The sequence below is a fragment of the Hyperolius riggenbachi genome, chromosome 6 (genome assembly GCF_040937935.1).
Source record: "Hyperolius riggenbachi isolate aHypRig1 chromosome 6, aHypRig1.pri, whole genome shotgun sequence".
NCBI classification, from domain to species: Eukaryota; Metazoa; Chordata; class Amphibia; order Anura; family Hyperoliidae; genus Hyperolius; species Hyperolius riggenbachi.
In genome coordinates, this window is record NC_090651.1 from 53079905 (window position 1) to 53103822 (window position 23918).

At 46.8% G+C, this 23918-nt stretch overlaps 1 protein-coding gene across 1 annotated transcript in view; it reads right to left on the reverse strand.

The window, feature by feature from the left end:
- Positions 1-23918, reverse strand: part of LOC137522042 (granulocyte colony-stimulating factor receptor-like) — a gene marked incomplete at its 5' end in the record, with an annotated part of 137859 nt that overhangs the window by 17336 nt on the left and 96605 nt on the right. The window contains one exon of the mRNA XM_068242062.1: positions 22951-23050. Coding sequence (XP_068098163.1) covers positions 22951-23050 — 100 coding nt within the window. The remainder of the gene's footprint in view (positions 1-22950; positions 23051-23918) is intronic.

Here is a 23918-nt window from a genome sequence, read left to right on the forward strand (position 1 = left end):
GCTTCGCTAGGGTACTATAGGCTGGAACAAATTTCCTATAGTAGCCGGCGGTCCCCAGGAACGCCTGGACCTGCTTTTTCGTGATAGGCCGAGGCCATGCCAGGATGGCGTCCACCTTTCCCATGTCAGGTTTCAGGGTGTTACCCCCCACCCGGTGACCTAAGTACTGCACCTCGGTCATGCCAATCTGACACTTACTCGGCTTAACTGTCAGATTGGCTGCAGCCAGCCTCTCTAGTACCTGGGACAGGTGTTTGAGGTGTTCCTCCCAGGTGGGGCTGAAAACGGCAATGTCATCCAAGTACGCTACAGCGAACCCTTGCAGTCCCTCCAGCAGGTTGTTTACGGCCCGCTGGAACGTGGCAGGAGCGTTCTTCATCCCAAAGGGCATCATCGTGAACTCGAAGAGGCCAAAAGGGGTGATGAAGGCCGACTTTTGCCTCGCGTCAGGTGCAAGTGGTATCTGCCAGTACCCCCGGCTCAGATCCATGATTGATAGGTACCTGGCGGACACCAGCGTATCCAACAACTCATCGATGCGAGGCATGGGGTAGGCATCTGTAGTGGTGATGGCGTTCAACTTCCTGTAGTCCACGCAGAACCGAGTTGTCTGGTCCTTCTTGGGGACCAGGACAACAGGGGCTGCCCAGGCACTACAGGACTTTTGAACCACCCCTAGCTCTAACATCTCTCTCACCTCTTTCTGCATGTCCGCTTGCACCTCTGGGGAGACGCGGTAAGCGGATTGCTTGATGGGGGATGGGTGCCCGTATCTACCCTATGCACGGCCAGACTGGTTCGCCCCGGGACACCGGAGAAGGTCAGCAGGTCTAACAGGGGGTCTGCCTCTCCCTGCTCTAACCGGCTGCACACTGGCAGCACATACTTGGTCCTGTCATGGTGGGCCTTCAGCATGTTGACATGAAAGCTTTTCTGTTTCCTGCCTCCCATGTTCACCAGACATGTCAGAGGGTTTAACCGTTGCACTCAGGGCCGGCCCTAGACTTTTTGCCGCCTGAGGCAAATTTTAAAATAAATTATTGCTGGAGGAGCTCGAACGGGGAGAACCCAGTAGATTCCTGCAGCACCTCCCTGTATGCAAACAACAGATGAGGCAGGTATCGTTTCCAGTCCCCACCTTGCGACTCAACAAACGTGGTCAGCATTTGCTTTAGCGACCCGTTGAATCTTTCACACAGTCCATTGGTCTGCGGGTGGTAGGGACTGGAGACAATGTGCGTCATCTGTATCTTTTTGCACAGGGCCTCCATGAGTCCGGACATAAACTGGGTTCCCTGATCAGAGAGCATCTCCGCAGGGAACCCGACTCAGGAGAAAATGTTAAGTAGCTCGTCGGCTACCTTGTCCGCCCTCAGGGAGGGAAGTGCCATGGCCTCAGGATAGCGGGTGGCGTAATCCACCACCGTCAGGATGTACCTTTTGCCACTGCTGCTGGGAGTGGGCAACGGTCCAATTATGTCGACTGCCACTCTGTGAAAGGGCTCACCTATGATTGGCAGTGGACACAAGGGAGCTTTGCGGGGATTCCCAGCCCTTTTTACCTTTTGGCAAATGGCACATGAGCGGCAGTAGTTCGTCACATCTATCCGCATTCGAGGCCAGTAGAAATGTCCCTGGATATGATCAAGTGCCCTATGGATCCCCAAGTGCCCGGCCAGGGGAATGTCATGTGCGGACTTCAGCACATGCCCCCGGAAGGCACTAGGTACCACAAGCAACTTGGTACCCATCCTCATTTCACCTTCGGTGGGGTGTACAGGCTCACTGTACAACTTCCCACCTTCCCAGTATACCTTGAACGTAGCCTCGTCTGTGAGGAGCTCAGAAGCCTGTCTTCTGAGGGCCTCGAGGCTAGGGTCAGTCTGGAGTGCTTGCACAAATGCAGCACGCTGACTCTCAGCCAGCTGGCCCATGGCATATGAGGTTAGTGGCTGAAGGGTACCATCCCTGTGGTCAGAGGAGGGGGAGGAGGCCGGAACCTCCCCCACCTGTTCTGAGCTCAGGTTCTGAGCAGTACGGCTGCGTGTTACTGCTAGCACAGGTATACCTTCAGAATGGCACATATTGGCATTACCTACATCATTGTTACAAGCAGTAATAACAGTAACAGGAACATTTTCATCACAGACAGTTTGTACATCAAACACAGGTACCCTTGAACTGGGCACGTTCAACCCACCTCCCCCCTGTGCTTGCCCCTGGGTGCAAAGTACCTGGGTGTGGGCAGAGAGTCCGTCTCTGTCCTGGCATTCCACAGGGCTTGGCGCAGGTTCATAGTACGACACCAGCGTGCCCAAGTCGGTCCCCAGCAAAACAGGGACCGGCAGTTGGTCCAGGATCCCAACAACCTTCTCTTGAACTCCCACCCCCCAGTCGATGGACACCCGAGCTTGGGGAATGTGAGAAAGAGTGCCCCCCACTCCCGTGAGGGTGAGGTACTTGTCAGGGATGATGGCCTCTGCGACAAGGTGTGCACGCACCAGAGTGACATCTGCTCCGGTGTCACAGAAACCAGTGACAAGCTGGTCATTCACAGTAACCAGCTGGTGATTGCTTGTGATGGGGGAGTTCCCTGCCCCCTTGGCAAACATCATGTTGGATGCGGCTCCTGGCTGGGGTACACTGGCGAGTGGTGTCTGCCGCGGGCGAGGTGCAGGTGGTCCAGGTGTTGGGGTGGTCTGCCTCCGCTCCGGACAGGTGAACTTCATGTGTCCCGTCTTGTGGCAGTAGTGACAGGTGACCTCTCCATGGGCTGCAGGCCTGGGTGCAGCAGCTGCGCTGGGTGGCCTCTGTGGCTGACGGCTCATAGGGGCAGGAGAGTCTGCCAGGGTATTGGGCTGACCTCCTCTCCAGCTGGATGGGACAGTTCTGCGTGTATCAGACACCCGGGTAGTTGTAAAGGTCTCAGCGAGGTCTGCAGCGACAGTTGCTGACGCAGGCTTGCGCTCCAGCACAAACTGTCGTACATCAGCAGGGCAAATGTTCAGAAATTGTTCTAGGACTATCAAATCCTCTAGGACACCATAAGACCCTTTGGTGAGGCCTAGAGTCCACTGGCGGAGTGTGGTGAGCAAGCTGCTGACCACATCTCGGTACGAATTAGAAGACTTTTTCTGCCAGGCCCTGAACTTTTTGCGATAGGCTTCTGGCGTCAGCTGGTATTTAGTAATGATAGCGTCTTTTATAGCAGCATAATCATTATCCTTTTCCGCAGGTAACTCTGCGAAAGCATCAAGCGCTTTGTAGCGCAGGAAAGGTGTCAGATGTCTGGCCCACTGGTCTTGGGACAGACGATACTGACGGCACGCTTTTTCAAAAGATCACAAAAACAAGTCAGTCTGTGTCTTTTTCAATATTAGCAAATTTAAATTTTGCACTTACGGGTGAGGCAGCTCCTTCAGCAGGGAGGCTGGGCGGAGAACTCCGGCTGGCCTGTTGCACTTTTGCCATGTTTAGCTCATGCTGTCGTTGGCGCTCCCGTTCCTCTTGTGCCTCTGCAGATTGGCGCTCCTCTCGTATGTACTGCAGGTACTTGTCCAGGTCAGTCTCCATCAGCTGTCGTAACGCCTGCTGCATTAGCGGATCAGTTCAAACGTACAGTCCAGTACTGGCCAGTTCCGGGCGAGTACTTTCAGAAACTCTGAGATTGGGGACCACACTGACAGTCTCCGGCGTAGCCGTTAATGCAGGGTCCTCAGGATGCACAACCTCTGTATGGTCAGGATTCTCAGTCTCTGGATCCCCTCGATTTGAGTCAGATGGGCTGGTATCCACTTCCGCGGACACTCCCGGGTCCCGCAGTTGCTGGGTATCCCATTGAAACAAGTCTGTTACCAGGTCCTGGTGTTTCTTGCGGCCGACATCAATGCCTCTCTCTTGGCAAAGATTTTGCAGGTCCGCCATGCACATTTTCTTGTAGTTCCCGGACATTTCCACGCCAAATAAAATAGAACTTTTGGGGAGGGTACTGGCTACACAGTCTCTCTGTATATATAAAAAATATATTGCCTTCCAGCTACACCAACGAATTAGTTCGTTTCTTGATAGCGCTAGCGCTATCTTAGATACTTTCAGCACAACACAGGTCCCAACCGCTGCCAAACACTGTCACAGGAGCCCTAGTGGTCAGACCGCGAAATGCCTTCCAAACGGTGCCAGCGCACGGATCGTGCGAAATCTGGTCGCAGTCAATGCGTAGGAACCGTTGGGAATTGGCCGCAGACAAACTAGAAGGGAGCCGGTGAGGTACGGTAATTACAACTTTACACACTATTTCAGGGTATCTGCCACCACCTCTGTTTTCTGAGACAGGGGAACTCACTAACTGGCTATTTCACGACCTGCAAATAAAACGGATAAAACACGCTGTATTCTGTCTAGCTATTATTATTTTTTATTATTATTTAGTATTTATATAGCGCCAACATATTACGCAGCGCTGTACAGAGTATATATATATTGTCTTCTCACTAACTGTCCCTCAAAGGAGCTCACAATCTAATCCCTACCATTGTCATATGTCTATATTATGTAGTGTAAGTACTGTAGTCTAGGGCCAATTTTAGGGGGAGCCAATTAACTTATCCGTATGTTTTTGGAATGTGGGAGGAAACCGGAGTGCCCGGAGGAAACCCACGCAGACACGGAGAGAACATACAAACTCTTTGCAGATAGTGCCCTGGCTGGGATTCGAACCAGGGACCCAGCGCTGCAAGACGAGAGTGCTAACCACTACACCACCGTGCTGCCCAGCTCGGTGGGCAGCACGGGCTAGCAACAATACAATAGTAGCGTCTCTTCAGAGATCTGAGTTAAGTTCCTGTGTATGCTGAATAATAGGGCAGCTGGAACAACAACTGACGATAGCGTCGGTTTATTGAAAGCAATATAAATAAATTAACATATACAGAAAATTATTAAAATCAACAATTATTGAGACATGAGATAACACAGTATGAAAAATAAAGGGGAGAAAAAATACTTAGTTTCATGGAAAATGTCCTTTTGTGGGAAAATCATCAAGTCCTTGATTTCAAGTTCCGCAGAGTTCTTTGTTTCAGCTAAGTTCAATCAAAATGGCCACCACTTGTTCCTCACGGTGGCCGTGTGTTCATGAAGGTGGAAAAATGGAGGAATAATTAGCCCGGGCAGCTCATGTACTTTTAATGGAGCTGCTTTCAGAGGCGGGCTTCCAGAGTCGGCCCCCGGGCCGGACTATGGTAATCACATCTGGGCAGGGGCTTTCACAAGCCCCATAACCCTGACATTTCCCTAGACCGACCTACGTAGCCGGCACACAAATAATTACATATTCTCGATCCCCAGAACCTACCGATTAATATGATACCTTGGATGCGGGTGTTAGGGCGTATGGTTACCGAGGGGTCCATAACTCCTTAACTGAACGAGGTATGATTATGATTTGTATACCGAGACGTTGGTCCAATTTCAACGAATCCGAATACACTCCTCCCACCTCTGAGTGATACTCGGTTTTTCTTTAATAAGCAGAAACCATACATCACATGCATCACCATTTTAAACCATGGAGACGGTTTGGCTGGGTAGTCTGATCTCCTGCTGTGAGCTCATCCTGTCTTTTCCCAAAAGGCAGAGTGAGCTCTTTGCTGGCTCCTGGGGGAAGCTTCCTTCTAGCTGAACAAACTTTTGGTGTTTTACACCTCTGGCTAATTAACATCTAGGTGTCATCTGGTTCCCAGAACAGAAAAGGGAATTCATGCCTCCATGTTATTCTGCCTTCCACAGGGAATATGTCCAAGCTAATTAACACCTCCCCCCAGGCTTTTACAGGGATTCTCTCAGCTAAGACAAATTCCCCAGCTGTTCCTAGTCAGAGGGAGACTACACATCTTGGTTTAACGATTTGTGTCGCAAACCGACCACAGTTGCGTTTTGGCCGACTGGGCGTCGCCCGGCATCACAGAATGTAACAAGTGAGGAAGGTTACACACTCTTTGGCTGTCCTCCAGCTCCTGCACAGTCAGAGTGTGTCACATTCCACATTCTGTTTAGTTAAATGTATCTATCTAAGCTTCGGATGCGTCTGCAGTTCTCTCCACCGAATATTAAAACTCTGTGTGTAACCCTTCCAATGCTGGTCTAGTAAAAAAAAATGCTGGTTGCATATAATATGCTGTAAATAATGTTTTAGAGCAAAGTTGAAATGCAGGGTTATATTCCACTTTAAGTGCCAACATATTACGTAGCGCTGGACATTAGTTAAGGTTACAGACAATATTTAGGGGTGACATACAGCAATAAGACAATACAGGAATATATGCAAACCAGATCACACAGCACCAGGGGCTTTTATAGGATCCTAAGAGATCCGGGGCACTCCAGTTGAAAAATGGCTTGGTGTTTCTGTAACCTCCCTGGCGGTACGCAGATGCAGTGGCTGCGTCCGCGGGAAGGATTTTTTTAATAAATTATTTTTTTTATGTTAGCTAGCACTAGGTTAGCTAACTGTGGCCTCCAAGTCCCCCGGCACCGGTCTGAGCCCCTCGCTCGCCGCCAACACTCACCCGTCCGCAATCCCGCGAGAGCCGCAGCTTCCCAATTAGCATCACTCGTCGCTATGGCGACGATCGGACATGACGTCATGCGCAGTTCCGATTCTCCCCATAGCGAAGCCGAGTGCTGATTGGGAGGCTGCGCCCTCATGGAATCCCTGGGGGGTATGTATACCGGAGGTGATCGCGGGCAATGGGAGGGGACCGGCGGGACTTGGGCACCATAGTTAGCTAGCGAAGTGCTAACTTAACAAAAGGTAACACATTTTATTTAAAAAAATCCTCCCGGGGCGATGCGATCCCCTGCGGCGGCAAGCCCGACACTGTGTCGGGCATACCGCCAGGGAGGGGTTAACAGATTCACAGCATCAGAACTTTGTTTTTCATACCCAAGCCTAATTTTTAGTTGCTTAAAAGCTAAGCTCCGCCCCATCAAAAAAAAACTGCCCAGGCATGTTTCCCCTGATACTGTGCAAAGCATGATGGGGTTTCTGATGTTGTTCTTGTTGCCTAGCAGCTTGGAGGGATGATCAGGACACAGGACAGCTCGATTAGCCGCCGGATCGCCTCTTCCGCGTCCCCGCGCGTGCCCGCCACGTCCCCGCTTGCCGCGCGTGCGCCGGATTCGATTCCCCGCTCGTCCCCGCCGCCACCGCTTATCTTCCGCTCGATTCCCTGCCATTGTCCCCTCGCGGGGAACGAGCAGGGAATCGGCGGTGGGGAGATCCGTCCTGTCGGATTTTATCAATCGAGCCGCATCAGCGGCTCGATTAATAAGCAACATTGCCGCCTCATCTACGCGTGTAGATGAGCAGCGGTCTAAGTAGGGCTGCCCAGCAAAATGTTGGATGAAGCCTCCCTATCCATTAATATAAAAAATAAAAATACAGCATATCACATAAATAGGCAGTGTCATTTAAACATAACTAGGCAGAGTTCCCTGGCTTCTGTGCTTGCTGGTCTGGATTTCTTCTGGGCGGCCTGGCCTGCTGCCAGGTTAACTGGCAGTTCCCCCATAGCACTCCCTGACTGTCTAGTAGGACTAACCCCCCAGGGTTACCATGGGCCTTCCATTGAGGCACCACAACACCAAGCATGCCATAGAAGAGCCACTGCTCCCTGCATGCCACTTTAAAGGCATCACAGCACCCAGCATGCCACCACAGCACCCAGTATGTCCACATAAAGGCACCACAGCATCCAGCATACCCCCGATTGATACACCACAGCTGCCAGCATGCCCGCCATTGAGGCACCACAGCTGACTCTGCCTCGGGGACATCCGGGGTACCGCATAATAGATCCAGAGCACGTGACACTGGTCTAGCAAAGCCCCTGCACAGCACAGTATGAGTACAAGGTAATGCTTAGTCACTGGATGGGAGCATGGAGATTAGTCCAGTTCATTTAAGAGTTGATTCTACGGCAGGGGAGTACTTGGACCTTTTGGCCTGGGGGGAAACACAAACCAGAGGCCCATTATCATGGCAGCCCCAGCCCAAATGACGTCCCACACGCACCCCACGTCGTATATGCCAGCAGTCACGTGAAGCGCCAATGCGGAAATACAGGCAACGGGTGCACATAATACATTTTGAGGGACAAAATGTATTTTACGGGGTTTACGTCGGGTCTAACATTTGTGGTTATCGCATGCCGTGATTATCGCACCTGACAACCACATTGGCCTGAGATTTCCCAACATCTCAGATTGATACATTCAACCAATTTCCACCCAAAATTTTTATCTGATTTGATAATATCAAAATGGATAGTCGATCGGCTGTCAAGTCAACAGATGTATGGCCACTTTAATTCCCCAAAGCTCATTGCTCCCCCCCCCACTTATGTCCTCCCCTTCGCCACCATCTCTACTAATCACTCAAATATGCCCCTCTTCCACCTTTGATATCCCCTCCCCCTTTACCAGACACATCCTTACTGACCTCCCTGCTGGCACCATTATCCCTGCCTCGTTAATGCTAATTTCCAAAGTTTTGGTATCCCTCCTTCCATCACTGTTTTCACCCCCCCCCCCCCCCCCCCAAAGCCATGCCTTGCTTACCTGCTTTTTATTGGTGGTCAGTGGCAGTGAATCACTGCCTGCCCACGAACCACTTCACTATAGTATGAAACCCTATAAGCCACATCCATACTCAGTACTGACAGGTGGAACAGCCATTATGATTCGATCATAGTGAAAGAATCTGTCCGTAACAATTGATGCATGTATGGCCAGCTTTAGATTATGGTTTCTAATAACATGATTGGAGAGAAAAGGCAAAGCAGGTGGTTTTGGTGCACAGCGCTCAGCACCGGTTTCCCAAACTAGGAGCCCCATAGCAGCAATAATATGCTGCGCGGGGCACGTAAGGGAAATTCGGGGCTCCGGTGATCGCCGTACCCCAAATTACACCTCCCTCAGAGTTGCAACGACTCGGAGGGGGAATAGTATTTAACACCGCCAGGGAGTTTAGTGGCAGCAGGAAGAGCCATCATTCGGCGCTCCTGGCGCCCAACTTACCTGCAGCATACAAATACTAAGGGCTCAGCGTTTTTCAAATCGACAGTGATTTGAAAAGCGCTTGCCTAATGTTACCCTGTGACGGTGTTCTCACAGCAGCGTTGTGATTTTTTAAAGTTGAAAACACACTGAATGTAGCATTTTTTGGAGCGATTCATTCAAAAATCGCTCTGAAAATCGCTTCACAAAATTGCACTCGCAAATTGCTAGCGATTGCTATTGTGATTTTGGTGTGCACTAGCTCAGAGAGAGGAGTAGTGGAGAGAGACTGAGAATAGCCTGAGCTGTATTGCAGTCTCACATCACACAGAGGCTACTTGCCTATAATAACATGACTCTTGTCCCTGAAAGCAGCCCTCCTGGAGTCTAGGGACTGTCAAAAACTTTTCAACTTGTTTAATGCCTTATCCACACAGGCAGTCATTATAACAATGGGAAGAGAGAAGACAGATGTTTGCCCACGGACCCTCCAGGCAAGCTCTGCATCATGCTGTGTATATTTACCAGCTTGCCTGTCCTCTAATTGCACTTTTATCTTCTAGCCTAGTGTTTCACATTGACTTACAACCACAAACCTGAATACACCAGACACTGGACCTGCCCTAAATCACTGAATGAAAGGCAGCCTGGGGAGAGATTGCCTACCTTCCCCCCTGGCCGCCAGTCCGCCCCTGTTTACAGCTCTGTGATTCTCTCTCCTCTTGCAGTGCTGACTTTCCTGGAGAGGAGGGGGGCTGCTGGAATTTTCTCTCTTCTGAACGCTGTTTCTCGGCTCTACACAGAACTGTAAGCAGCCTGAAGGGAAAAGAGCAAGCAGGAGAGATCAGGCACTAGCCAGCTCTTTATTTATGTAGTCTTTCTCAGCTCACCCTTAGCCTAGACCCAGGAGCCATCCCCGCTGCGGGTGACACATGGAGCAGCCCACCTCTCCAGCACCGCCCACATGACGTCACTGTCTCTCTGTCTGGTTTAGTAGGCCCACAATCATGGGGAAGACTGCTGACTTGTCGGTTGCCCAGAAGACAGTAATTGACACCCTCCACAAAGAGGGTAAGTCCCAAAAGGTCATTGCTAAAGAAATTGGCTGTTCACAGAGTGCTGTATCCAAGCATCTTAATGCAAAGTTGAATGGAAGGAAAAAATGTGGCAGAAAAAGGTGCACAAGCAAAATGGATGACCGTGGCCTCGAGAAGATTGTTGAGCACAACCCTTTCAACCATTTGGAGCAGATTCATAAGGAGTGGACTGCGGCCGGAGTCAGTGCTTCCAAAGCCACCACACATAGGCGCATCCAGGACATGGGCTACTACTGTCGCTTTCCTAGTGTCAAGCAACTCCTGAACCAGAGTCAAAGTCAGGAGCCTCTTACCTGCATTAAGCAGGAGACAGACTCAGACTGGACTGATCCTCAGTGGTCCAAAGTCCTCCTTTCAGATGAAAGTAAATAAATGTATCATTTCATTTGGAAATCAACGTCCTAAAGTCTGGAAGAAGGGTGAAGATGCTTGCGGTCCAGTGTGAAGTCTCCACAGTCAGTGATGATTTGAGGAGCCATGTCATCTGCTGGTGTTGGCCCACTGTGTTCTATCAAGTCCAACGTTAGCTGTCTATCAAGAAATCATAGATTATGTCATGATTCCCTCTGCTGAGCTGACAAGCTTTATGGAGATGCTGATTTCATTGTCCAGCAGGACTTGTTGGCACCTGCCCACACTGCCAAAAATTACCACTACTTAGTTTATTGACCATGGTATCACTGTGCTTGGCAATGGAGAGATAATGGAGAGCAAACTTTTCTGCCCTAAATCCCATAAAGAGTCTATGGGGTATTGTCAAGAGGAAGATGAGAGACACCTGACCCAAAAATGCAGATGAGCTGAAGGCTTCTGTCAAAGCATCCTGGTCCTCCATTCCACCTCAGCAGTGCCATAGGCTGATCACCTCCACACAAAAGGAGCCCCAACAAAGTACTGAGTGTGTACATGGACATACTTTTCAGTAGGTCAACTTTTTTGTATTAAATTCATTTTTACGGTCCAGCTAATGGGTAGTAGATGTCTTCTCCAACTATTAATTTTAATGTAGTAGATAAGAATTCTGCTGAATTCCAAGAATTCCAATTTTTATTGTGGCAATTGTGGACAAATAGCAATACAGCTCACGTGTATCGTGTGAGCAAACTTATGGCTCTTTATTCATAGCTATGAGCCATGAGCTATGACTAAGTAGCCATAAGTCTGCTCCGATATGCGTGAGCTGTATGGCTGTTTGTCCACAATTGCCTTAATAAACATTGGACTTTTATCCTGAGATCGGTGCAGCGAAATTCTTATAGACTACATTTTCCTGGCTGCTTGGTGTTCTGCTCCCGATCACAGTAGGTGCAGTGGTTGCAGCGACCTGTTTCCTGGATTGTATTAATTTTAATAAGCTACTTCCAATACCCCCCAACCAATTTCAACCATTTAATGTCCAAGATAAGCCAGCCCCAAACATTACACTATCTATGGATCAGCCTCACTCTTCATACTCCCTCCCTCCCTCCTCTGGTAATACAGATACAAGTATTGTTTATTCAATTCTCATGTTAATGTGTATTTCTTGTATGTTTACAAATGGACTTATTAATGTACCATTTGCACTGATTACACAAGTTATGTATATGACATATGTTAATGTACTGCTTACTGTATTTCTCTTTTTAAAATTCAATAAAAAACGATTGAAAATTAAAACAAGTAAAAAAAAAAAAAAAACCAATCAGCAATATTCTGATTTTCTCAGATACTGAATTTTAGGTTTTCATATCTATATACAGTGGGTTGCAAAAGAATTCGCCCCCCCTTGAAGTTTTCCACATTTTGTCACATTACTGCCACAAACATGCATCAATTTTATTGGAATTCCACGTGAAAGACCAATACAAAGTGGTGAACACGTGAGAAGTGGATTGAAAATCATACATCATTCCAAACATTTTTTACAAATAAATAACCGCAAAGTGGGGTGTACGTAATTATTCAGCCCCCTGAGTCAATACTTTGTGGAACCACCTTTTGCTGCAATTACAGCTGCCAGTCTTTTAGGGTATGTCTCTACCAGCTTTGCACATCTAGAGACTGAAATCCTTGCCCATTCTTCTTCGCAAAACAGCCCCAGCTCAGTCAGATTAGATGGACAGCGTTTGTGAACAGCAGTTTTCAGATCTTGCCACAGATTCTCGATTGGATTTAGATCTGGACTTTGACTGGGCCATTCTAACACATAGATATGTTTTGTTTTAAACCATTCCATTGTTGCCCTGGCTTTATGTTTAGGGTCATTGTCCTGCTGGAAGGTGAACCTCTGCCCCAGTCTCAAGTCTTTTGCAGTCTCCAAGAGGTTTTCTTCCAAGTTTGCCCTGTATTTGGCTCCATCCATCTTCCCATCAACTCTGACCAGCTTCCCTGTTCCTGCTGAAGAGATGCACCCCCCGAGCATGATGCTGCTACCACCATATTTGACAGTGGGGATGGTGTGTTCAGAGTGATGTGCAGTGTTAGTTTTCTGCCACACATAGCGTTTTGCATTTTGGCCATAAAGTTCAATTTTGGTCTCATCTGACCAGAGCACCTTCTTCCACATGGTTGCTGTGTCCCCCACATGGCTTGTGGCAAACTGCAAACGGGACTTCTTATGCCTTCTGTTAACAATGCCTTTCTTCTTGCCACTCTTCCATAAAGGCCAGCTTTGTACAGTGCATGTCTAATAGTTGTCCTATGGACAGAGTCTCCCACCTGAGTTGTAGATCTCTGCAGCTCGTCCAGAGTCACCATGGGCCTCTTGACTGCATTTCTGATCAGCGCTCTCCTTGTTCGGCCTGTGAGTTTAGGTGGACGGCCTTGTCTTGGTAGGTGTACAGTTGTGCCATACTCCTATTTCTGAATGATCGCTTGAACAGTGCTCCGTGGGATGTTCAAGGCTTTGGAAATCTTTTTGTAGCCTAAGCCTGCTTTAAATTTCTCAATAACTTGATCCCTAACCTGTCTTGTGTTAATAAACTGCTTCCATTCACACATTTTTGATGCCAGGAACCTGAAAGCGTGCGTGCGTGCGTGTTTTTTTGAATGAAACTTGGTATACAGATCCCTTACTACCTGGGATGAAATGTTCTAGGGGTCTCGCGTCCCCCCTGCACACCTGGGTGGAGCTACAAACAGCAAATCAGATTTCACCCATTCAAGTCAATGGAAAAAATGTAAAAGGCTGCCATTCTGACAGTAATCAAGCCAGAGTCCCCACACTTGGCACAGGTGGTTACTTGGTGGCCGAGGTTACAAATCCAGGAAAAGTGGGTGGAGCATAAAACAGTCAATCAAATTTCAGCCGTTCATTTTAAATGGGAAAATGTAAACGGCAGCCATTCTTAGACTGTTAATCGCAGGCTTCTCAAACTTGACACAGTTGGTCACTGGGTGAATGCGATTAAGATTCAAAAAAAATGGGTGGAGCCTACAACAGCCAATCAAAATTCACCTATTGATTTTCAAGGGGAATATTCAAACTGCTGCCATACTTACACTGTTAATGGCAGAGGCTTCAAACTTGCTACAGTCATCATTCGGTGACTGGGGTCCAAATTCACTAAAGGGGCAGGGCCACATACAGCCAATCAGATTTCCTTGGTGGATTATCTGCTTCCATTCACACATTTTTGATGCCAGGAACCTGAAAGCTCACAAACGTGGTCATTGAGTGACTGTGTGTCAAGGTTACAAAAAGTGGGCGGAGCCAAAACCACTTTTACTGGGAAAGTATAAACTGCAGCCATTCTTACATCGTTAATGGCAGGGTTCTCAAACTTTGCACAGTTGGTCATTGGGTGACTGAGATGAAGATTTTGGAAGGTGGGTTGAGCCTACAACAGCCAATAAAAATTCACCTTTTGATTTTCAAAGGGAATATTTAAGCTGCTACCATTCTCTTATACTGTTAAAAGCAGATGCCTCAAACCTGGTACAGTTGGTTACTGGGTCACTATGGCCCAAATTCAGAAAGGGGGTGGAGCTACAAACAGCCAATAAGATTTGTTTATTTTTAAATGGGAATATACAAAGTATTGATACCAAGGACCCCAAAGCTGATAAACTTGATAATTGAGTGACTATGTCAAGGTTAGAAAAAGTGGGCGATGCCAACAACATTTTTAACATGGCAGGGTTCCCAAACTTTACACAATTTTTGACATCTAGAAGAAAAAACTTTATTTAAACATTGTTGCCATATTGCTTTGCTATACTCCGGGCCAGGGGAGCACTGGGACCTTTTGGCCTAGGGGGGAAACGCAAACCAGAGGCCCATTATCATGGCAGCCCCAGCCCAAATGACATCACACACGCACCCCACGTCGTATATGACAGTAGTCACGTGGAGCGCCCATGCGGAAATACAGGCAACGGGTGCACATAATACATTTCGAGGGACAAAATGTATTTTACGGGGTGTACGTCGTGTCTAACATTTGTGGTTATCGCATGCCGTCATTATTGCACCTGACAACCACATTGGCCTGAGATCTCCCAACATCTCAGATTGATACATTCAACCAATTTCCACCCAAAATTTTTATCTGATTTGATAATATCAAAATGAATGGTTGATCGGCTGTCAGACACTGGACCGGCCCTAAATAACTGAATGAAAGGTGGCCTGGGGGGAGATTGCCCCCCTTCCCCCCTGGCCAGTCCGCCCCTCTATGGTGATGCATACCACCAGCATTACCGCGACCACCAGGATGCTTTCTGTGTTTGCCAATACGGCCATGGCTGTGACTGACTTGGCCACAGAGCTTCCTTGTCTTTCTTAGCTTGGAAGGCATGGCAGTGGCATGCAAGGAAAGAGAGAGATCCCGCAGTTCATTTAAGAGTTCATTCAGATCCATAGGATGGGTGTACAGTAATGGAGGTGCGTGATCAGGTATAAGACACAACGAGGTGGACCCTGCCGAAGGCTTACAATCTAAAGGGAGAAGTAGGGACATGAAAGGTAAAGGACCAGAGTTCAGCTGCGGGTTTAGAGCACCAGTGAGGGGGGTAGGCCAAAGTGAAAAGATGCATTTTGAGGGCCTTCTTGAAGATTGAGAAGGAGGGGGAACCCTAATGGGGGGAGGTAGGGAGTTCCAAAGTGTTGGAGCAGCTCTTGAGAAATCCTGGAGGTTTGCATGGGACCGGTTGCTGTGGGGGCAGTCAGCGTTGTACTGTATTCAGCAGTACCACATTTATATCGTGCTTTTCTCCTGGTAGACTCAAAGCGTCAGAGTTGCAGCCACTAGGGCGCGCTCTATAGGCAATAGCAGTGTTAGGGAGTCTTTCCTAAGGAGTCCTTACTGAATAGGTGCAGCAGGCTTACTGAATTGGAAGAGCCGAGATTTGAACCCTGGTCTCCTGTGTCAGAGGCAGAGCCCTTAACCAGAACACTATCCAACCACTTATATCAGATTAAATGGACAAGGTGGTAGAAATGGGAGTGAATGATGGCCTGCTGGATAGGACTCTTGTTAAACAGTGGTCAGTATACTACTAATAGAGTGTTTGTTACATTGTGGGAATTGTGTGTATGACTGGCAATGATGAAACAGCTGGCTGGGACCTGGGTGACATATGACATCAGAGTCTAGAGAGGTTTAGCTGCACCCGAGCTATACATGGTAGCACAGATGAAAGGCGGTCTGGATTTCACAGTCACTTTGATGAGTTAATGTTCTTCCCACATGCTGTACTTTTTTGCTGACGTCTTTCTCAAAACTAACATCATGATCAGCAGTTCATGGTGTTTGCGGAATGCTAGTGTCGTTATCTTTCTAGTGGTGCTATATTGCCCTCTGCTGTTGAACTTGTTAAAGGGCCACTACAGCGGAAAAAAAAGTAAGCAGTTAATATCTGACAGAATCAACAGGTTTTGGAATCTTCTCATGGGAAATTCTCAGGGCTTTTGTTTGTTATCAAAAACATTTCCTGAATGGCAGTTGCTAAGTCTAACTGCCAAAATAGTAAGATACCAGCCAGCCTCCCAACACACTATTTTGGCAGTTAGACGCAGCAACTGCTATTCAGGAAATGCTTTTGAAAACAAAGAAACCCTGAAAATCTCCCCATGAAGGAGATGGACTAGTCCAAAACCTACCTACCGGTTCTCTCAGATTTTAACTGGTTTCTTTTTTACTGTAGTGGTCCTTTAAACTAAGGAAACCTAAAGTAAGAGGCAAATGGAGGCTACTTATTTTCTTTTAAACAATAACAGTTACCTGGCAGTCCTGCTGATCTATTTGGCTGTAGTAGTGTCTGAATCACACACCTGAAACAAGCATGCAGCTAATCTCGTCAGATTTTTGTCAGAAACACCTGATCTGCATGCTTGTTCAGGGTCTATGGCTAAAAGTATTATGCTGGGTATACATGATGCAAATGAGACAGTTGAACAGTTGTCAAGTCCAGCCACGGCTCTACTAAAAGATATATAGAAGCCAAGATGATTCTAGTTGGCTGAGAAAACACTGCTGATAACTGGATAAGGCTGTAAAGCTTGAAATGGTTTTATTTATTTTGTTTTGCATTTGGAAGGAGCAGATTTTACATCACACTGACATGGCGGATGTTTAGAATCTGGCTTGAGAAATTCACAAATAAAAAAAATAAAAAAAATTGAGACTCCAAGAAAGTTATATTTATCATTATTGCTACCATTATTTATCTTGTAAGTTTATTTTTTTGCGTGAAAGATTAACGCAACCCCAGAGCACATGTCTGAAGCTGCATACACACATGTAAACCATTGTCTAAAAAACGTCCAATAACGTCCATTTCAGCTGACGATTGTTATGTGTGTACATCGGCTGCCAATCGATATTGCTTGGGCAACGGGCATCGTTAAAGATCTGTCCTGTCAGATTTTTAACAACCCCCAATGCCTGAGCATGACTCTTCGCAATGCTTTTAACAAGCTCTGCCGACCGATTGAAGCCAATCCGTCATCCGCCGATCGTTGTCCCTCCGCCCTCCTCCATAGCGACTCGACATCTCACGGCTAGGGATGTGTCTGTACAGCATCGTCCCACGAATTGTTGCCCCAAGGGATCGTTTCTAGATCCCCGACGGGCGACAATCCTCGCATGTGTGTACTTAGCTTAACCACTTGTCCACTGAGGGGTTTTTACCCCTTTAGGTAGAGTGACCAGATTTTTGTGGGTCCAACCTGGGACGGGCGCGCCGCAAAGTAGGGAGGACTGAGGAGCGCGCAGCGACGAAGACTGGGGGAGGGGGCTGCGGCGCGCGCAGCGGCAAAAAATGGGCGTGGCCATGACATTGTATGGGCGGAGCTAACGTAATGATGTAACAGCGAGGCATAAGAAAGCAGTGTTTACGCCATGATGTGGACAAACAAGACTTTGCATCATGGGTGTGCAGAAACTGTGTGATGCTAATAGTATACCGTAACCACAAAGCAGCAAACATAGCCATCTATGACCATTAAATAATAAATGCAGTAACAGTTACCCCGGACACCAGAAAATAAACGCAATGGGCAACATGTCAGCACAAAATAACCGCAATGCGGGCAACATGTCAGTACAAAATAAACGCAATGCGGGCAACCATGTCAGTACAAAATAAACGCAATGCGGGTAACCATGTCAGTACAAAATAAACGCAATGCGGGCAAACATTTCACCAGAAAATAAATGCAATGCGGGCAAACATGTCAGTACAAAATAAACGCAATGCGGGCAAACATTTCACCAGAAAATAAATGCAATGCGGGCAAACATGTCAGTACAAAATAGATGCAATGCGGGCAAACATGTCAGTACAAAATAAACGCAATGCTGGCAACATGTCAGTACAAAATAAACGCAATGCGGGCAAACATTTCACCAGAAAGTAAACGCAATGCGGGGAAACATTTCGCTAGACAATAAATGCAATGCGGGCCAACATGTCAGTACAAAATAGATGCAATGCGGGCAAACATGTCAGTACAAAATAAACGCAATGCTGGCAACATGTCAGTACAAAATAAACGCAATGCGGGCAAACATTTCACCAGAAAATAAACGCAATGCGGGCAAACATTTCACCAGAAAATAAACGCAATGCGGGCAAACATTTCACCAGAAAATAAACGCAATGCGGGCAAACATTTCACCAGAAAATAAACGCAATGCGGGCAAACATTTCACTAGAAAAGAAACGCAATGCGGGCAAAGATTTCCCCAGAAAATTAACGCAATGCGGGCAAACATTTCACCAGAAAAGAAACGCAATGCGGGCAAACATTTCACCAGAAAAGAAACGCAATGCGGGCAAACATTTCACCAGAAAAGAAACGCAATGCGGGCAAACATTTCACCAGAAAAGAAACGCAATGCGGGCAAACATTTCACCAGAAAAGAAACGTAATGTGGGCAAACATTTCACCAGACAAGAAACGCAATGCGGGCAAACATTTCACCAGAAAAGAAACGCAATGCGGGCAAATATTTCACCAGACAAGAAACGCAATGCGGGCAAACATTTCACCAGAAAAGAAACGCACTGAGGGCAAACATTTCACCAGAAAAAGAAACACAATGCGGGCAAACATTTCACCAGACAAGAAACGCACTGCGGGCAAACATTTCACCAGAAAAGAAACGTAATTCGGGCAAACATTTCACCAGAAAAACGCAATGCGGGCAAAGTTCACCTGGAAAAAAAGCATTTACTCACCTGGCAGAAGACTCCTGTGGCGCACTCCTCCCGGGACCACCTTCCCCCTGCATATCTCCCTCGCTGACAGGGCTACGGCAAGATGGCGCCCGAAGCCCTGTACTGGAGACACAAATAGTCTCCAGTACAGGGCTCCGGCAGCCATCTTGCCGTAGCCCTGCTCGCCTGCCGGTGTCGGAACAGACACCGGAAGAGGAGGCTGGAGCGGGACTGCGGGCAATGAACTGGCACGGCGTCTATAGACGCCGCTGCCAGTTCATGAGGAGAGAGTGGCCAGAGTCCCGAGGCCGGGACGTCCCGCTGCTGAAAGCGGGACGTTTCTCGGGACCTCATTAAGCCTGGGACAGCGGACCCCGAATCCGGGACGCGTCCCGGGCAATCCGGGACGTCTGATCACTCTACTTTAGGACCAGAGTAATTTTCACCTGTCAGCGCTCCTCCCATTCTTTCGCCAATAACTTCATCACTACTTATCACAATGAAATTATCTATAGCTTGTTGTTTTGCCACCAATTAGGCTTTCTTTGGGAGGTACAATTATGCTATATTAAATGATTATTCTAAATGCATTTTAATTGGAATAATAAGAAAAAAATTGAAAAAATGCATTATTTCTCAGTTTTCGGCCATTGTAGTATTAACCACTTGAGGACCACAGTGGTGAACCCCCTAAAGACCAGGCACATTTTTACTAAATTGGCCACTGCAGCTTTAAGGCCAAGCTGCAGGGCCGCACAACACAACACACGAGTGACTCCCCCCCTTTTCCCCCCACCAACAGACCTCTCTGTTGGTGGGGTCTGATCGCCCCCAGGTTGTTTATTTTTTTAAATAAATATTTATATCTTTATTTTGTTTATATTTTTTCCTATTTATTAATTTATTTATTTTTGTCAAATCCCTCCCTCCCCCCAGCCGGCCAATCACGGCAATCGGCTGTCATAGGCTTCTGCCTATGAGAGATGATCGCTCTCTTGTCCCCCAGGGGGACAGCCGTGTCACACGGCTGAAGGCGGGGCAGAGCTCCGCCCCCCGAGCAGGAGATGCGCGCAATCTCCTGCAAATCCCAGCCCCAGGACTTGATGCCCATCAGCGTTAGGCGGTCCTGGGGCTGCCTCCGCGGCCACGCCCATCAGCGTTAGGCGGTCCCAGGGGGGTTAAAATAAAACGTTCTACTGTGGATAAAAGCCACACATTTTATTTACCCATTTGTCCAGGTTATTGTAACGTTTAAAAAATGTCCCTAGTACATTGTATGGCGCCAATATTTTATTTGGAAATAAAAGTGCATTTTTTTTAGTTTTGCTTCCATCACTAATTACAAGCTGTAAATTAAAAATCAACAGTAATATACCCTCTTGACATAAATTTTAAAATAGTTCAGTCCTTAACTACTATGTAATATTTTTTTTGTAAATTTTCTTTTTTTTCCTATACAAAAAAAAACAAACGTTTGGGTACTATGGGAGGGTGTGGGAGGGAAATAGTTAATTACAAATGTCAGTGTTGGGATTTTTATTAAATAAGTGGCTTTTGGTGTAATTTACTATTTAGCCACAAGATGTCCATAGTCATTATTTCCGATTCACTTACATAAGGAAGTGAATCGGAAGTAATGCGCGGCACTGTAACAACAGGAAGAGAAAATGAATGCAGGCATCTCATAGACGCCGGCATTCATTGAATCGGGGACTTAGATTAATGAATGGCAACTGCGTTCCCATTCATCTCTCCGCTAACGGGTGACAACGGGGAGCGCGTGGCAACTGCCCACCACTGAAGAAGACTTATATTCAAGGCCCTGGTACTTCAAGTGAAGTTTTGCCGGGCCGTGAATATACTGCACAACATGCAGTAAGTAGTTAAGATATATCCCTTCTCCTCCTGGAAGCCTCACTTGTTGGTGGAAGAGATGTGATGATTGGTGGTTACTCTCTGCTGAGGAAGGATCAGCTAATGCTTATTTATGGAGATCATCAATGAGATACTAATTTTTAATTTCACGTGTAATACTTTATCTCATAAGTCTTATAATTTAGTGTTTTTTGACTATATGCCGGGATTTTCAGAGACACAAGGGATTGATTTTAATGATTTATCATTCACTGATGGTCCATGAAATGATAAGTAAACAAAATACATGACAGTCCTATTACCAAAGACTAGCACTAAATATGTACCTGTTGGGGATGGTTCATATCACACTAAGCCAGTGATCTATAAAACTTGGCTCTCCAGCTGTTTAGGAACTACAAGTCCCACAATGCATTTGCCTTTATGAGCCATGACTGTGGCTGTCTGACTCCTGCAATGCATTGTGGGACTTGTAGTTCCTTAAAGGAACTCCGAGGAGTAATTACCACTTTACCACCACCAGTATGAGTTTCTACACTCCTGTGTTTACGTAAATATAAACGAATAATAAACACTTGACTCTGTTTCTTTTTTTAGAACACACTAACTCTATATCTCCATCTTGTGGCCAAAAATTAAAACCACATCCAAATACCCTATTATACACCTTCCCATTGAAAAATGAAATACATTTTCATTATTTTTAAAAACCCTTGGAGGTCAAGTGGAATGCGCAGTAGTCACACCGGCCGCCGTGATGACGACATCGTCCAGGAAGTGTCAGCCCGACACTCGGCCCCGGTGTCGCCAGTTGTGATTTCTGCGGAGGGGCCGGGAGAGGAGCCAGGAGGACGCCGGGGGACCTCCCGACCTACGGTGGTCTAGGGAAAGTTCCAATTTTGCTTTTAATTACTCCTCTGGGTCCCTTTAAAAAGCTGGAGAGCCAAGTTTGCAGATCACTGAACTAAGCCAATGAGTGGACATGGGAGCTGCAAGAATGGAGATTCATTTTAGGAGCCTTATGCTGGGAATACACGTTTCGTTTTTGCCTTCGTTTTAGCCTTCGATTCGTTTGGTAAACGAATCGAGTGTTGAAAACGTATGTGAAAATAGTCATAATCTCATTATAGTTTCGATTAATAGACCCCAAAAACGAACGACTAGTGATCGAACATGTTTGATATTATCTCTCTTTATCCATCTAATCGAGCCATTGGTAGGCTTGATGGCTGTTCAGATCGATTATATATTCGTTTATGCCGTCCGTCCCTGTACTACGTTTCGTTTCTTTGCAACCTTCGATCATTGGAAAAACGAAACCATCAGAATCGAAAAAAAAAACAAAACCGTGGGTGGTGAAAAACGAAACCGGTGGGGGGGGGGGCGCTCTGGGGGGCCACCGAGCTGGAGGGGTAGCTGGCAGGACGGGGGTATTGGGCCTAGCGGCGGGGAGGGGGTCGTACCCCCCCTCCCTCGCCTGGGTCCCCCGAACTGCGCTCCCCTCCAGCCTTACATAGAAGAAGCAGCCGCTATTTGTAAGACGCACGGGCGGGGAGGACTCACCTCTTCCCAGCGTGCGCTCCACTGACATCACTTCCTGCAGCGTTGCAGGAAGTGACGTCAGTGGAGCGCACGCTGGATCGAGGAAGAGGTGAGTCCTCCCCGCCCGTGCCTCTTACAAATAGCGGCTGCTTCTATGTAAGGCTGGAGGGGAGCGGAGGACGGGGGACCCAGGCAAGGGAGGGGGGGGGGGGTCCGACCCCCCCTCCCCGCCGCTAGGCCCAATACCCCCGTCCTGCCAGCTACCCCTCCAGCTCGGCGGCCGGCTCCCCGCACGGACGGGCGGATGCCGCCCCTGGAAATTTGCCGCCTGAGGCAAAAGTTTCACCCCGCCTCATGAGCGGGCCGGCCCTGCCCCTACCTACCTGTTTGCACACTATTCTGGCAGTTAGATGGAGCAATTACCATTCACTTAGTGCTTTTGAAAATAAAGAAAACCCTGAGAATCTCCAATGAAGATATAGGGTAGTCCAAAATCTGTCAGTTCTATCAGATTTCTACTACGTACTGTAAGTGACAGCAACATAGGAAAAAGTAATTTATAGCACATTTTACTCTGCAAGAAATATACTTTTATTTATGTGATTTCATGTATTTTAAATTTTACAATTTTTCACACTAGTGGTCCTTTACATTTTTACTGCACTGCTGAGTATTTGGCGGGTTCATTTAAAAAAAAACAAGAGCTAATTGCAAATCGCTGTGGTCAACCTACCTTTTCCTGATCATCAACAAGGCCAGAATGAGCACTGTTACTGCAACACCACCCAAAGAGGCTCCAAAGAAAGGTCCAAAATAATTGTCCAACCCTTTATCTAACAGAAAAGAAAAACGAATTTTAGAAATTCAATATAATAATTGTAAGGCGGAATTGTATTTGAATTGGAAATGCAATATTATTTACACTGATAAAGTGGCCACCAACGGTCCAATTTCTAGCGAAAAAATCGTTTGAGCGTTCAGAAATTGTGATCGGATTGGTTGTAAATAATCTCTGTTGATGAGCACAATCGATTACGAACGAACGATTATAAAAACAATCGTCCTACTGAATTTTCATCTAGCCAAAATTTGGATTTTCTGGTTGGTTGTGTGATAGATAGGAAGCAAAGATTGGTTCGTTGATGGTCTAGTGAATGATTTCACTTCCGATCTGAATTATCTGATCGCTGTAATGATTTTTCGCTAGAAATTGGATTGTTAGTGGCCCCTTAAAGTGGTTTTAAACTGACAAAATATTCAATAAAAATGTGTTTTCCTACTTTTTATAACCCATACAATTATCATATTTGCTTTTGTGCACAACTATTATTCATTTAGAAATTGTAAGTTCCCAAAGTTCAGTTTATTTACTTTGAAAGCTGCTGGTGCATTTTATTCATAACTGTTGTATTTCTATTGTAAATGCTCTCAGTAATGATTCCTGGCATAGTTTCAGTTCAGGACTCATTAGCAGAAGTTTCTGCACAGTCAGAGAATGTTTACTTAAAGCGGATCCGAGATGAAAAACTAACTATAACAAGTAACTTGTCTATATATCTTATCTAAAGTTTAGATAGTTTACACAGCAAATCTAGCTGCAAACAGCTTTAATAGAATATGATTATTTTTTCCTGTGATACAATGACAGCAGCCATGTTGTTTGTAAACATTACACAGAGGCAGGCTTCTCTGCATCTTGAG